Genomic DNA, 10,946 nt, shown 5'->3' on the forward strand with positions numbered 1-10,946 from the left:
GCCGCTTCCTTCCGGTTTTCGCACGGGCCGGCTCGCGCGGCGCCACCCCGGGGTTTGCACCTCCTACCCTCCCCGGGGCTCGCCCTCGGCGGGGCGCTGGTGCCGCCCCCCTGGGTCGCACGTCTTCTCGCCATGGGGCCCCTCTCGGCTCGGTTGTTGATGCAGCGGGGGCGCCCCAAGAGCGACCGGCTGGGGAAGATTCGCAGCCTGGAGTAAGAGGCGGGCCCGGGGGGCCGGTGACCCCTAGGGCCGGGCGGTGGGGAGGAAAGGCTGGAACCCCTGCCCGGTCCGCTGAGCGCCTTCTGGGCTTGTTGTGAGATGGGGCGGGCGCGCCTGGAGTGGCCTTACGCTCGAAGAGGGCCCGGCTGCTAGGGAGACGGGCTTGAAGGAAGGGGGTCGCTGAGTAACCTGTGGGGAAGTTACGGAGAGCCTGGGGAGCAGGGCGCAGCGCTCCCCGCCGCAGCTGCAGGAAGAGCACCTGGAGGGGACCCGCCGGCCCGAGTTCGGAAGTAGTTGCGGGATTTTAGAACGCGCGGTGTTGGGAGCGGCGGAACCCTCAGAAGCAGCCCTTCTGGGGTGGGAGCCCTGCCTGCCCCCTGAGCCTCGTCTTTTGCCCCCCACGCCAGCCTGTCAGGGCTGGAGCTGCTCTCGGAGCACTTGGATCCCAAGCTCCTGAGCCGCCTGACGCAGCTGCAGGAGTTGGACCTCTCCAACAACCAGCTGCAGATGCTGCCCGCCAACCTGGGCCTGCCCCGCCTGCGAGTCCTCCGCTGCGGGAACAATCAGCTGGGGGATGTCACCGCCCTGCGCCAGTTCCCAGACCTGGAAGAGCTCAGCCTGGAGGGCAACCCCTTCCTGACGGTAAGTGGGGGCCGCCCTCGCCATTGGTTCCAAGTAGTTTCACTCTTAAGTTCTTTTCCGCAAGCATTTTTGCACAGAACTAGCCGACTTCAGGCAGTTTTGCCACAAAGATAAAGTGAATGACAGTTTGTTTCAACTGATGCAGTACTCGCATCTGAAAATGTGGTGATAAGAGGGTCTCCGTGGTGGCTCAGGAGTTAAAGTGTCAGCACTGTGGAGCTATCCTGGGCCTGTGGGTTAGCTCTGGGCAGGCACGAGTTCAATCCCCTGCCCAGAGCTAACCCACATGGCCCAGCAGACCTCTCCTGTCTCACCCACTGCTCCCCTCAGCAGTGTATGTCAGTACATCTGCCTGTTCTGCTCCCCACTTTCTTACCCCTTCCCCCCTCCCACGCACACCTTTGGCCTCCACCCCAAAGGTGTAATACTAGGTTGTAATACTAGGGAGGGTGTAATACTAGGTTGCTCTCTATAGTAGAAACAGCCTATCAGTTTGCAGCTCCTTGGTGAGCACCATCACTCTTCCCACCCATGAAACCAAAAGTTTTGCCAACCTCTGGCAAATATAAGAGGCAACCAGTAATTAACAAGTCTTGGAACAGCATTAACTAAATTTTGCTAATGCCACTACAATGGTTTGTTGTCTTTATCAAATTTATCGTGCAATATTAGAAGTTGGAGGCAAAAAAAGAAGGAAGGTCCACCTCCCCCCTAAAAAAGAAATAGGCCTGTGATTCCCACTGTGTGTCAATTTCTTTTATTTTAAAGGTTTGTTTTTATTTATTTATGCATAGAAGAACTGGGGAGTAGGCCAGAGGTGCTGGGGGTGGTATGGGTAGATTGGGTTCACCAGAGACAGAAGGGGCAGAACAGGCAGATGTACTGAAATTCACTGCTGAGGAGAATAGTAGGCAAGACAGGAGAGGTCTGCTGTGCCACGCGGGTCAGCTCCCTGGCCGGGGATCGAACTCAGTTCTCAATGACTGATGATATAGCTAATAGTGCTGCAGTTTTAACCGTGCCACCAGGGTTGTCCCCAGTGGGTATAAATTTCTTGAAAAATGTAGAACAGTTCTCTTCCCACCATCTTTGCCCACCTCTGTGGACAGGAACATCCTTGCTGATGCTCTTGGGACCATCCATGATCCCAAAAAGAGGCGAATGCCAGGTCCTTGTTAGACAAGGGCCTAGTGCTGCAGAGTCATCGTCCGGTTTCCGTGACGATGAAGTGTGAATTTGAAATCATGGATGACCGCGGAGCTGTGCAGTTGCTGCGAACCTCACAAGCAGGTTCAACAAGCGTGGAGTGATGAGCCCCAGAGTTGATGTGTGACTCAGAGATCTAGAGATTTGGAAGCATACCTTGCTCTCCTTAGGTCTTTTGCACTAATACCCTTCTCTTTGTTATGATTTTGTCCTTTTTTATAGTAAATCTGCCTTCCGGACAGTCATTTGAGCAGCAGGAATGTTTTCGGCAGTACTTGTTGCCCATGCGGGCGTAGGGTGCGCGTGCTGGGGGCCAGCACGCAGCCTGAGGCCGAAGGCCGCAGACCACAGGCCGGGGCTCTCCTAAGCCCCTTCTCCTTCACCCTCAGGTCAGCGACAACCTGAAAGTCTCCTTTCTCCTGCCCAAGCTCCGTAAGATCAACGGCAAGGATGCTTCCTCCACTTCCTCTCAGGTGGAGAACCTGAGCCGGGAGCTGACTCGCAGGGTAAGGGCTGGCGAGTGTCTGTCGAGCATGGGAGCAGTCGGGGCCTGGAGACACTGACATTTTGGACACGTGGAGGATGCTGAGGGAGCTCTTTGCCCTGACCCAGCAGCCTGGTGTGTTGCTCTGAGCCTGGCTGTGGTGCTTGTCCTTGAAAGTCCTGGCCCCGAGGGTGCAGCCTAAGACGGGGAGGACACTTTCAGTTACTTTATCCTGGGCCAGTTCCTCCCTTTTGGGGAGTTGCGTGGTTTTGGAGTGGCCTTAGGTTTGTGCAACCTGCAGCTAGGGCAGCTTCCAGGGACACTTCTAGAAAGCAAGGGTGAAGCACCTATGGCTTTGAGATTGGGAGCAGAGAGACCATGGAGTGCCCAGGACAGCTAGGGTGGGCTGGGCTTGGAACTGGTTCCTCTCCCGCCAGGTCACAGCTCACTGGAAGAAGTTCATGTCCACACTCAGCCCCGAGGAGGAGACTGAGAAGGCCCGGGCCGACTTTGTGAAGGCTGCCGTCAGGGATGTCCGCTACGGGCCGGAGTCCCTCAGCGAGTTCACCCAGTGGCGGGTACGTCCTCATCTTGTTGAGCTGGGACTGGGCTCTCCCATCTCCCTGGTTTCCGTGTCCTCGGCTGCAGGGCAGCCTCTGACCACAAGGGCTTGTGAGGAGTGGGGTGGGAAGATCCTTTCCCACCTCAGGAAAGCTGTCTCCTACCACTCACCACTCACCTCCCTCCTCTGGGGAAGGGCTGTGCCCAGCTTTTGATGCCTCATCCACCCAGGTGCAGATGATCTCTGAGGAGCTGGTGGCCTCCGGCGGGTCCCAGGTGTATGAAGCAGAGGTCCCTGAGAGACCCCCCAAAGCCACAGCTGCCCAGAAGCCCAGGGTGAGTGATGCTATGGGGGTCTGAGGACCTGCTTTGTCCGTTCCTGCTTGGGGGGGAGGGGGTGTAAAGTGAAGGGGGTTTCCTAGAAACGAGCCTGGGAAATGGCCTCTCATAGCAAGCCGGTTCCTCGGACCCTGGACCAGCAGTGTCCTCCCACGCCAATGAGAAGGCCTAGCCTGTGATAGGGAGGAAGCCCAGGCAGTTGGACATGGGGCCACAAGGCCCTCAGCCCACTCCCTGCCCCCTCCACAGGCCAAGCCAGTGGCCTTGAAACGACCGGAAGCTGCCCCACTCAACTTCTCTTCCAACAAGCGGGTTTGCCTCTCGCCATCAGCCCAGGGGGAGGACAGCCCCCCAAGCTCCGATGGCAGCCAGGTAAGCTGGCAAGGTGGAGGGAGCATGGTGGGAGCAGGGGCTTGGCAGCCCTGACCCCTTGCACCCTCACAGACTGGCCTGCAGCTGGAGCCCCTGCACTTCCTGCAGTGCCACAGCAAGAACAACAGCCCTCAGGACCTGGAGACCCAGCTGTGGGCCTGTGCCTTTGAGCCAGCCTGGGAGGAGGGTACGTCCCTGGCGGGCGGGCAGGTGGCACCACAGTAGACGAAAGCAGAGCGAGCTTGCAGACAGGAGGCCTGGGAGTACCACCTGGAGGCAGGCGGCCAGCCAGGGTGGAATCAGGCGAGACCAGCAGCTTGAAAGTGTTGAGGCTGGGAGGAGGGAGCCAGAGGGATCACTCCAGAAAATGTTGCTACTGGGCTGACCTTTCGTCACAGGGCATGCAGGGGCCACGTCCCAGACCGTGGCCACGTGTGGCGGGGAGGCGGTGTGTGTGATTGACTGCCAGACGGGCATCGTTCTGCACAAGTACAAGTCTCCTGGAGAGGTGAGGGCCAGGCCCGTTCTGCAGGGCAGCGGGCACACCCCTGCTCCCTGGGGCCCAGGCCCAGCCCCCTGCTCCCAAGGTGGCCTTTTCCTTTGCTGCTGCGCCTCAGTCCCGAGCCCCACACCCAGTGCACGTGCGCATAAGAAGCTCTGCACTTCTTGACCACTTCTCCCCTCCCTAGGAGTTCTTCTCTGTGGCTTGGACAGCCCTGACCGTGGTCACACAGGCAGGCCACAAGAAGCGCTGGAGTGTGCTGGCAGCTGCAGGCCTGCGGGGCCTGGTCAGGCTGCTACACGTGCGGGCCGGCTTCTGCTGTGGGGTCATCCGGGCCCACAAGAAGGCCATTGCCACCCTCTGCTTCAGCCCCACCCATGAGACCCATCTCTTCAGTAAGATCCTCTCCCCATCCTCCCAGGGACCCCAGCAATCGAGTTTTGCAGCCCTGATGCCTCGGCACACCCTCCCCGGGCGGGCAGGGAGCTTATGTGGCGGGGCCCTCGCTGGCTGCTGTGATCAGCCGAGGCTGTGGTAGAGGGGCCGTGGCTTCATGACCAACTGGTGGGGCTTCAGATCCGAGCTCGACCCACACCCTTCTCAGGCCCTTGGAGTTCAGCAGCGTGGTCCACTGTGTCCATCCTGGGAGGGTGGGGACCTCTGGCCTTCCAGATGTGTTGAGCCTAAGGGTGATGTATGAGCAGAGGTTCAGGGCACTGAAGTTGGAGCAACAGAAGGACTGTTAAGGCCCCAGATCCTCCCTCCCTCCCTCAGAGGAGCTCACTTGGGTCCAGCCTGGGGTGCAACCTGCAGGAGGGGCAGGATCTCCTCAGGGCCCCCTCTCTTTCCATCTCCTGCTCAGCGGCCTCCTATGACAAGCGGATCATCCTCTGGGACATCGGGGTGCTCAACCACGATTATGAATTCCAGGCCAGGTGAGGCTTTGGGGCAGGGCTGGGGTGGGGCGGGCTGGCGGTGATGGGGCAGACATCTGGTCTGTGGCTCAGGCGCTCCCTCTCCTGCAGCCAGCTGCTGACTCTCGACACCACCTCCATCCCCCTGCGCCTCTGCCCCGTGGCCTCTTGCCCAGACACCTACCTGCTAGCTGGCTGTGAGGGCGGCTGCTGCTGCTGGGATGTGCGGCTGGACCAGCCCTCGAAGAGGAGGTGAGACTGGGATGCCAAGAAGGCCGAGCCTCAGAGCAGAACTGCCAGTGTGGAGGGCTGACACGCCTGCAGGAGGGCTGAGCCAAACCCCTGCCGGGGCAGCTAGAGAGCTAGCCTGTCTCCCTCCTGCTCGTGTCTCGGGGAAAGGGCCTACGACCTCTCCCTTACTTGTCCAGCTGAGGCAGGTGCGACCCTCTGACCTCCCCCTTAGCTCTGGCTCCACTGCTGACTCAGTTCCTGCAGAGCCAGCGGCGTGACCCTCCTGAGGGCAGCGTCCCAGGCAGGTGGAGACCAGGTGATGGTGTCCGGGGAATGGGCCTGTTGGGTCGCAGCGCAGGTGGAGTCTGAAGGCCGGGGAGTCCCCATGCTCAGGGTGAGGAGAGGCGGTGAGAGGCAGGTTATTTCTGAGTTGGCAGGTGACAGTTTTAATGACTAAGGAAGGGAACATAAGAGGCTTTGTCTTGGACAACTTGAAACAAGTTTTCCACACCTGCCTGCTAAATTTTAAACATTTGTAGTGTCTTTAACTGGATTTGAAATGGTGCCTCACCATGGCCCTAGTGAACTTGTGTGTGGGCAGCTTCTAGGAGCAGGTACCCGATCCACAGCGTGCTCTTTTCATTGCCTCCCTGAACTTGAGGTTTGTCTGTACCCCCTGGAAGGCTGAAGAATGCTGGGGTCCCTGCTACAGCCTGAGGTCCTGTTGGAGACAGACATTACGCAAGGCAGCCAGTACGCCCCAAAGTGGTGCCATCTATAAAGGAGTGAGGTGCTTCAGAGGAGCGGGAGCCGCGGCACAGGCTCTGGCTCGGGCTGTCCACAGGAGCCTGCGAGGCGGGCAGGCTCAGGAGGCACGGGCAGGCCATAGCCACAGCCCAGAGCTGGGGAGTTGGCACAGAGGTAGCAGGCTGGGCAGCCCGAGCTGGGCTTTGTTCGCTGCAGACTAAGATTCTGAATTCTCCTAAGGGCAGCGAGAAGGCTGTCCCCAGGCCTTGGCTACTACAGAGTGCTGCCGTGAACCTGGGGTCTCCAGCTTTCAGTGCATTCCCTGGCCATTGTGTTTTCCATTTTTTGAGGTCCTTCCCTGTTCTCCATGGTGGTCGCAGCAGTTTGCGGCATCCCAGTGCCTGTTTCTGGCCTCCGGCCGCGGTCATGCTGACAGGTCTCCGACTCTGACTTCTCATTTGCACCTCCCAGATGAGTTTTTCATTAGGGCCAGTTGTGTATGGTCTTGGGAAAACTGTTCAGTTTCTCTGCCAATTTCTAATCATATTTTTGAGTTGCCTGCATTGTTTTGTGTATTTTGGCTATTTTAAAAAAATATTTATTCATACAGAACTGGGGTATAGGCCAAAGATGTGGAGGGTGAGAGGATTCACCAGGGACAGAGTGGGGAGCAGAACAGGCAGATCGCCGAAGTACACTGCTGAGGGGAGCGGCAGGCGGGTCAGGAGAGGTCTGCCACGCCATGTGGTCACCTCCGGGGCAGGCGGGGATCGAACTCACATGAAGGGGCTTAAGCTTCTTAGTACAGTGCTTTAACCCGCTGTGCCATCAGGGAGGGCCCGTGTTTTGGCTATTATTAACCCTTCATCATATGTGATTTGCAAGTGTCTCCTTTCGCTCTGTGTATAATACTTTTGATGATGTTTCCCTTCATTGTGTAGAAGCTCAACTACAAATTTTGATGAGTTCCATGTTTATTTTTACTTTTGTTGCCCTGCCTTTCGGGTCAGATACAGAAAAACATTGCTAAGACCCATGTCAAGCTAACCAGATCTTTAATTGGAAATCTGCTTTCAGTTTTTCCTTTTTAAAAATTACTTATTGATGCATACAGAAAAGGGGTACAGACCAGAGGATCAGGGGGTGGTGAGAGGATTCATCAGAGACAGAGTGGGGAGCAGAACAGGCCAAATGACTGAAATTCACTGCTGAGGGGAGCAGTGAGCAGGTCAGGAGAGGTCTGTAGCACCATGTGGGTCACCTCCCTGGCCGGGGATCGAACTCAAGCTGAAGCGGCTACAGCTAGCTTTGTAGTGCTGTGCTTTAACCCGTTGCACCACCAGGAAGGGGCCTGCTTCTAGTTCTTACTCAAGTGTTTCATCCATCTTGAGTTAATGTTTGTGTGGGGATCCAGTTTTCCCAGCAGCTGCTGGACTGTTCCTCATTTTCCAGCCTCCTATGGCATAAATCCTATGACCATGTATACATGGTTTTCTTTCTTTCTATTCTGTTCCATTGTTCTGTCTTAATGACAATACTTTCATTACTATAGCTTTGTAATATAGTTTGTAGCCAGGGAGTAGTCTGGGGAGGTTCTTAGGGCAGGTGGTAGGAGGGCAGCGGAAGCCTCAGCAGTGGTCATTGTCCAGCCAGAGTTGGGGTAGCCCTGTGCCTGCCTGCCTCTTGCCTGCCCCGCTGTGGCACCATTTCTCTCACCTGTCAGATGTGTCTGTTCTTCATAGTTGGTACTTGGCCGCCTTTCAGCCTCCTCAGGGTTCTGGGTGACTGCTGCACTCTCTCAGCTTGGGAGCATCAGGCAGCCACTTCCCAGTGTCTCTGGGGTCAGAGCAAGCCCCATGCTCTCCCTTCCGAGGCCCCAGTGCTTCTCCTGGGAACCTTCCCGAATGCATCCTGGCTATGCCCCAGTCCCCAAAGAGCCAGCCCCTCATGCTTCTAGGCTCCTCGCGCCCATCTGTGAACTCAAGTGTGGCTCCGTCCAGCATTTGGAAGGCACCTTCTGGGTCCATCTAGTCTTCGCACAGGCAGGGCCCAGCGCAGCTGCCTGGCCAATGTCTCAGTGCCTGAGCTCGTATGTGCAAGTAGCTGACCAGGGTCTCTTGCTGCCCCACAGGGCATGTGAAGTGGAGTTTGTCTTCTCTGAGGGCTCTGAGGCATCTGGACGGAGAGTGGATGGGCTGGCATTTGTGAATGAGGATGTTGTGGGTGAGTGAGCCCAGCTCAAGAGACAGCCTGACCCCCCAGGACCCGAATGGACCCAGCCCTTTGTGGGTTGCATTCCCCTAGGCTGGGGTCTAGGTCAAAGGGCTTCTGAGGGGTCCCTAGTGTGGCACAGAGAAGGGCCTAGAGAGGCCCTCAGGCAGGTTTTTGTTCTCTCCCACAGCCTCCAAGGGGAATGGCCACGGCACCATCTGCCTATGGAGCTGGAGCCAGACCTGGACAGGCCGGGGTGGCCAGTCCACAGTGGCAGTGGTTGTGCTGGCTCGGCTGCAGTGGTCACCCACGGATCTGGCCTACTTCTCGCTCAGTGCCTGTCCTGGTGAGCCTGCCGCCCCTCCCCACCTCCCCTTGGAGCTCTGGCCCACTCCTTAGGCTCCTGTTCTCTCTGCAGATGAGGGGGTTGTGCTCTGTGGGGACGAGGAGGGGAACGTGTGGATCTACGACATCAGGCAGGTCCTGACGCAGCAGCTGCCTCTGCCGGCAGCCCCGCAGGCTCCAGTGCAGGTATGCACCCCACGCCCCTAAACACACACACACTGGGCTGGTGTCTGGGGAGCACAAGCCCTGAGCATTCTCTTCCCACCAGATCCTTAAGTGGCCTCAACCCCAGGCCCTGGGCCAGGCGGTGACCAAGACCATGGTGAACACAGTGGTGGCCAACCCCACCTTTACCTACCTCACCGCTCTGACAGACTCCAACATCGTGGCCATTTGGAAAAGACAGTAGCCTCTAGCTGGAGCTCCTGCCCTGCACAAAGTACCAGGGACACAACACAACTTATTCAGCTTTTATAATGATGGGGGGTATTTTTTCTGTGGGTGTTTTTATTAAACTCTGTGAGAAGCCTGTGGCATGTGTGTGGGTCCAATCTTGTGCTACTTTAAGAAGGCAGACCTGGGAGCGGAGCTGCGTGGGCGAAGGGGGGTTCTCACTTCCCTCCTGGCAGCAACCCCAACCTACTCCCAGTTGTTGGTTGCAGACTGAGCTTATTCTAACACCCCCATATGGAAATCTGGATCTCCTGGCCAGAGTACGCTGGCCGTGGGCCACAGCAGCTTTGAAACATGGGGGGGCTTCTGCCACACTTTATTAGAAAAACCATCTATGTACAGGGTGTCGGGGGTCAGGGGCTCGTGGGATATCTACAAGGAGACCCACAGCTGGGAGAGGCTGCTGCCCCGTGCCTGCGGAGTGATGCCATCCACACCGCTATTCTATTCCTTCTTGCTTGTCTTTGATGGCCACCTGGGGGAGAGGGAGAAAGCAGTGCAAGATGTAAGTGGAATGTCCACAGTAAGGCCGTCAGACGTGCAACCCCACAACACTAACGGCGCCAGGATACTACTCCAAGCTGCAGCCGTGAGCTCTACAGAAGCAGTAAGCCAGGAACCAAACAGCTCTGAGAAGCCGGGCAACCAGCCCGCTGAGCCGGCCTAACCCTCCCCTCAGCACTTCTCATAGTGAGGCCGGGCGCAGAGGGGCTCCATGCGAGCACATGGCTGAGATGTGAGCACATGGCGAAGCCTGGCCGGCTCGCGCAGCTCTTCTTCCCATCTCACTTGGGCTCAGACTTGGGGGCCCCTGCCAATGAACAGGTGTGCCCACACCCTTATGGCCTCAGCTATGGGACCCCCATCCTAGGAGGAGCTCTCCTTCCCCTACCACGTCAGCAAATGCAGCTGGACCTTTGCTTCTAGAGAAGGCAGAAGGCACAGAGGAGCTGGGGTATGGGTCAATTCCAGCTGTGGGTGTAGACAGCAGCTGCAGGCCTTAGCTGCATTGTCCTTCAGTCCACCCTTTCCGGAGGCTGTGCTGGCAAGCCCTCTCTCTGTAACAGCCACCACCCCTTCCCACATATAAATCAAAGGAAGCCCCCGCCCCCTCTCCCAGCTGCTGTCTGACTCCTCACCCGGAACCGCTCTTCCAGCAGGGAGAGCTCGCTGATGAGGTCTGTGATGGCATTGGTAAAGGCCTCCTGGGGGCTGTAGTCCGGGGTTGTCTGCACGCGGATAATGATTTTGTGTTCCAAGGGGTGAGGGACTTTGTAGCCAGCAAACAGCACCTGTGGGTCTTTCAACAGCTGTCTGGAATACAGACATGAGGTGGGAGCAGGTGAGGGAGGCTGAGCCTAGCAGAGAGGAATCTTCCTGTTGGGCTAAGGCTGGGGTTGTACTTGAGGCCCAACCCCAGGTGTTCCTGTTCCTGCTCTTCTATTACAGGCTTAACCCCTACCTAACAACTCCCCTACCTAACAACTCATCAATAAGACAGACGTTTTGAGCTCACCTCTGAGGGCCTCCCTGGCTGGCCTAGGGGTTAGGGCTCAGTGCCATCATGGCCTAGGGCCCAAGTTCGATCCCCAGCCAGGGGGCTGACCAGCGCACACATGGTGCAGCAGACCTCTGGGCAGCGTGCTTTCGTGTTTCTGCCTGTCCCTGTCTGCTGTTCTGCTACCCCAACTCTGGTCAACTCACCATCTCCTCTTCCCCC

General features: G+C 57.6%; 2 protein-coding genes across 3 annotated transcripts in view; one reads left to right on the forward strand and one right to left on the reverse strand.

The window, feature by feature from the left end:
• Positions 1–33: 33 nt before the first annotated feature.
• On the forward strand, positions 34–9,304 carry LRWD1 (leucine-rich repeats and WD repeat domain containing 1). 2 transcript variants are annotated; one of them, XM_012729198.1, is made up of 15 exons: positions 34–212; positions 627–861; positions 2,457–2,573; positions 2,989–3,129; positions 3,344–3,448; positions 3,701–3,823; positions 3,896–4,010; positions 4,222–4,331; positions 4,513–4,720; positions 5,188–5,260; positions 5,351–5,491; positions 8,349–8,440; positions 8,619–8,774; positions 8,847–8,959; positions 9,042–9,304. In XM_012729198.1, the coding sequence occupies exons 1-15, from the start codon at positions 133–135 to the stop codon at positions 9,180–9,182; spliced, it is 1,950 nt and encodes a 649-aa protein (XP_012584652.1). In that variant the 5' UTR covers positions 34–132; the 3' UTR covers positions 9,183–9,304. The 2 variants fall into 2 exon arrangements, with proteins under 2 accessions (XP_012584652.1, XP_012584653.1); XM_012729199.1 differs by having other exon boundaries at positions 3,932–4,010.
• A 221-nt stretch (positions 9,305–9,525) lies between these two features.
• The window catches only part of POLR2J (polymerase (RNA) II (DNA directed) polypeptide J, 13.3kDa), a 3,095-nt gene continuing 1,674 nt past the window's right edge, over positions 9,526–10,946 (reverse strand). Inside the window, exons 3-4 of the mRNA XM_004688270.2 lie at positions 10,366–10,540; positions 9,526–9,701 (exon numbers count right to left, since the gene is read on the reverse strand). Coding sequence (XP_004688327.1) covers positions 9,666–9,701; positions 10,366–10,540 — 211 coding nt within the window. The 3' untranslated portion in view covers positions 9,526–9,665. The remainder of the gene's footprint in view (positions 9,702–10,365; positions 10,541–10,946) is intronic.

The sequence above is a fragment of the Condylura cristata genome, unplaced genomic scaffold, assembly GCF_000260355.1.
Source record: "Condylura cristata isolate star-nosed mole 26May11 unplaced genomic scaffold, ConCri1.0 scaffold00024, whole genome shotgun sequence".
In the NCBI taxonomy this organism is placed as follows: domain Eukaryota; kingdom Metazoa; phylum Chordata; class Mammalia; order Eulipotyphla; family Talpidae; genus Condylura; species Condylura cristata.

What these genes read in the sequence shown, in the direction of transcription:
- LRWD1 (XM_012729198.1), top strand. Translation starts at nt 133, where the DNA reads ATGGGGCCCCTCTCGGCTCGGTTGTTGATGCAGCGGGGGCGCCCCAAG. An exon ending in GGGAAGATTCGCAGCCTGGA is followed by an intron (nt 213 to 626) that starts GTAAGAGGCGGG and finishes CCCCCACGCCAG; the next exon opens with CCTGTCAGGGCTGGAGCTGC. An exon ending in CTCGCTCAGTGCCTGTCCTG is followed by an intron (nt 8,775 to 8,846) that starts GTGAGCCTGCCG and finishes TTCTCTCTGCAG; the next exon opens with ATGAGGGGGTTGTGCTCTGT.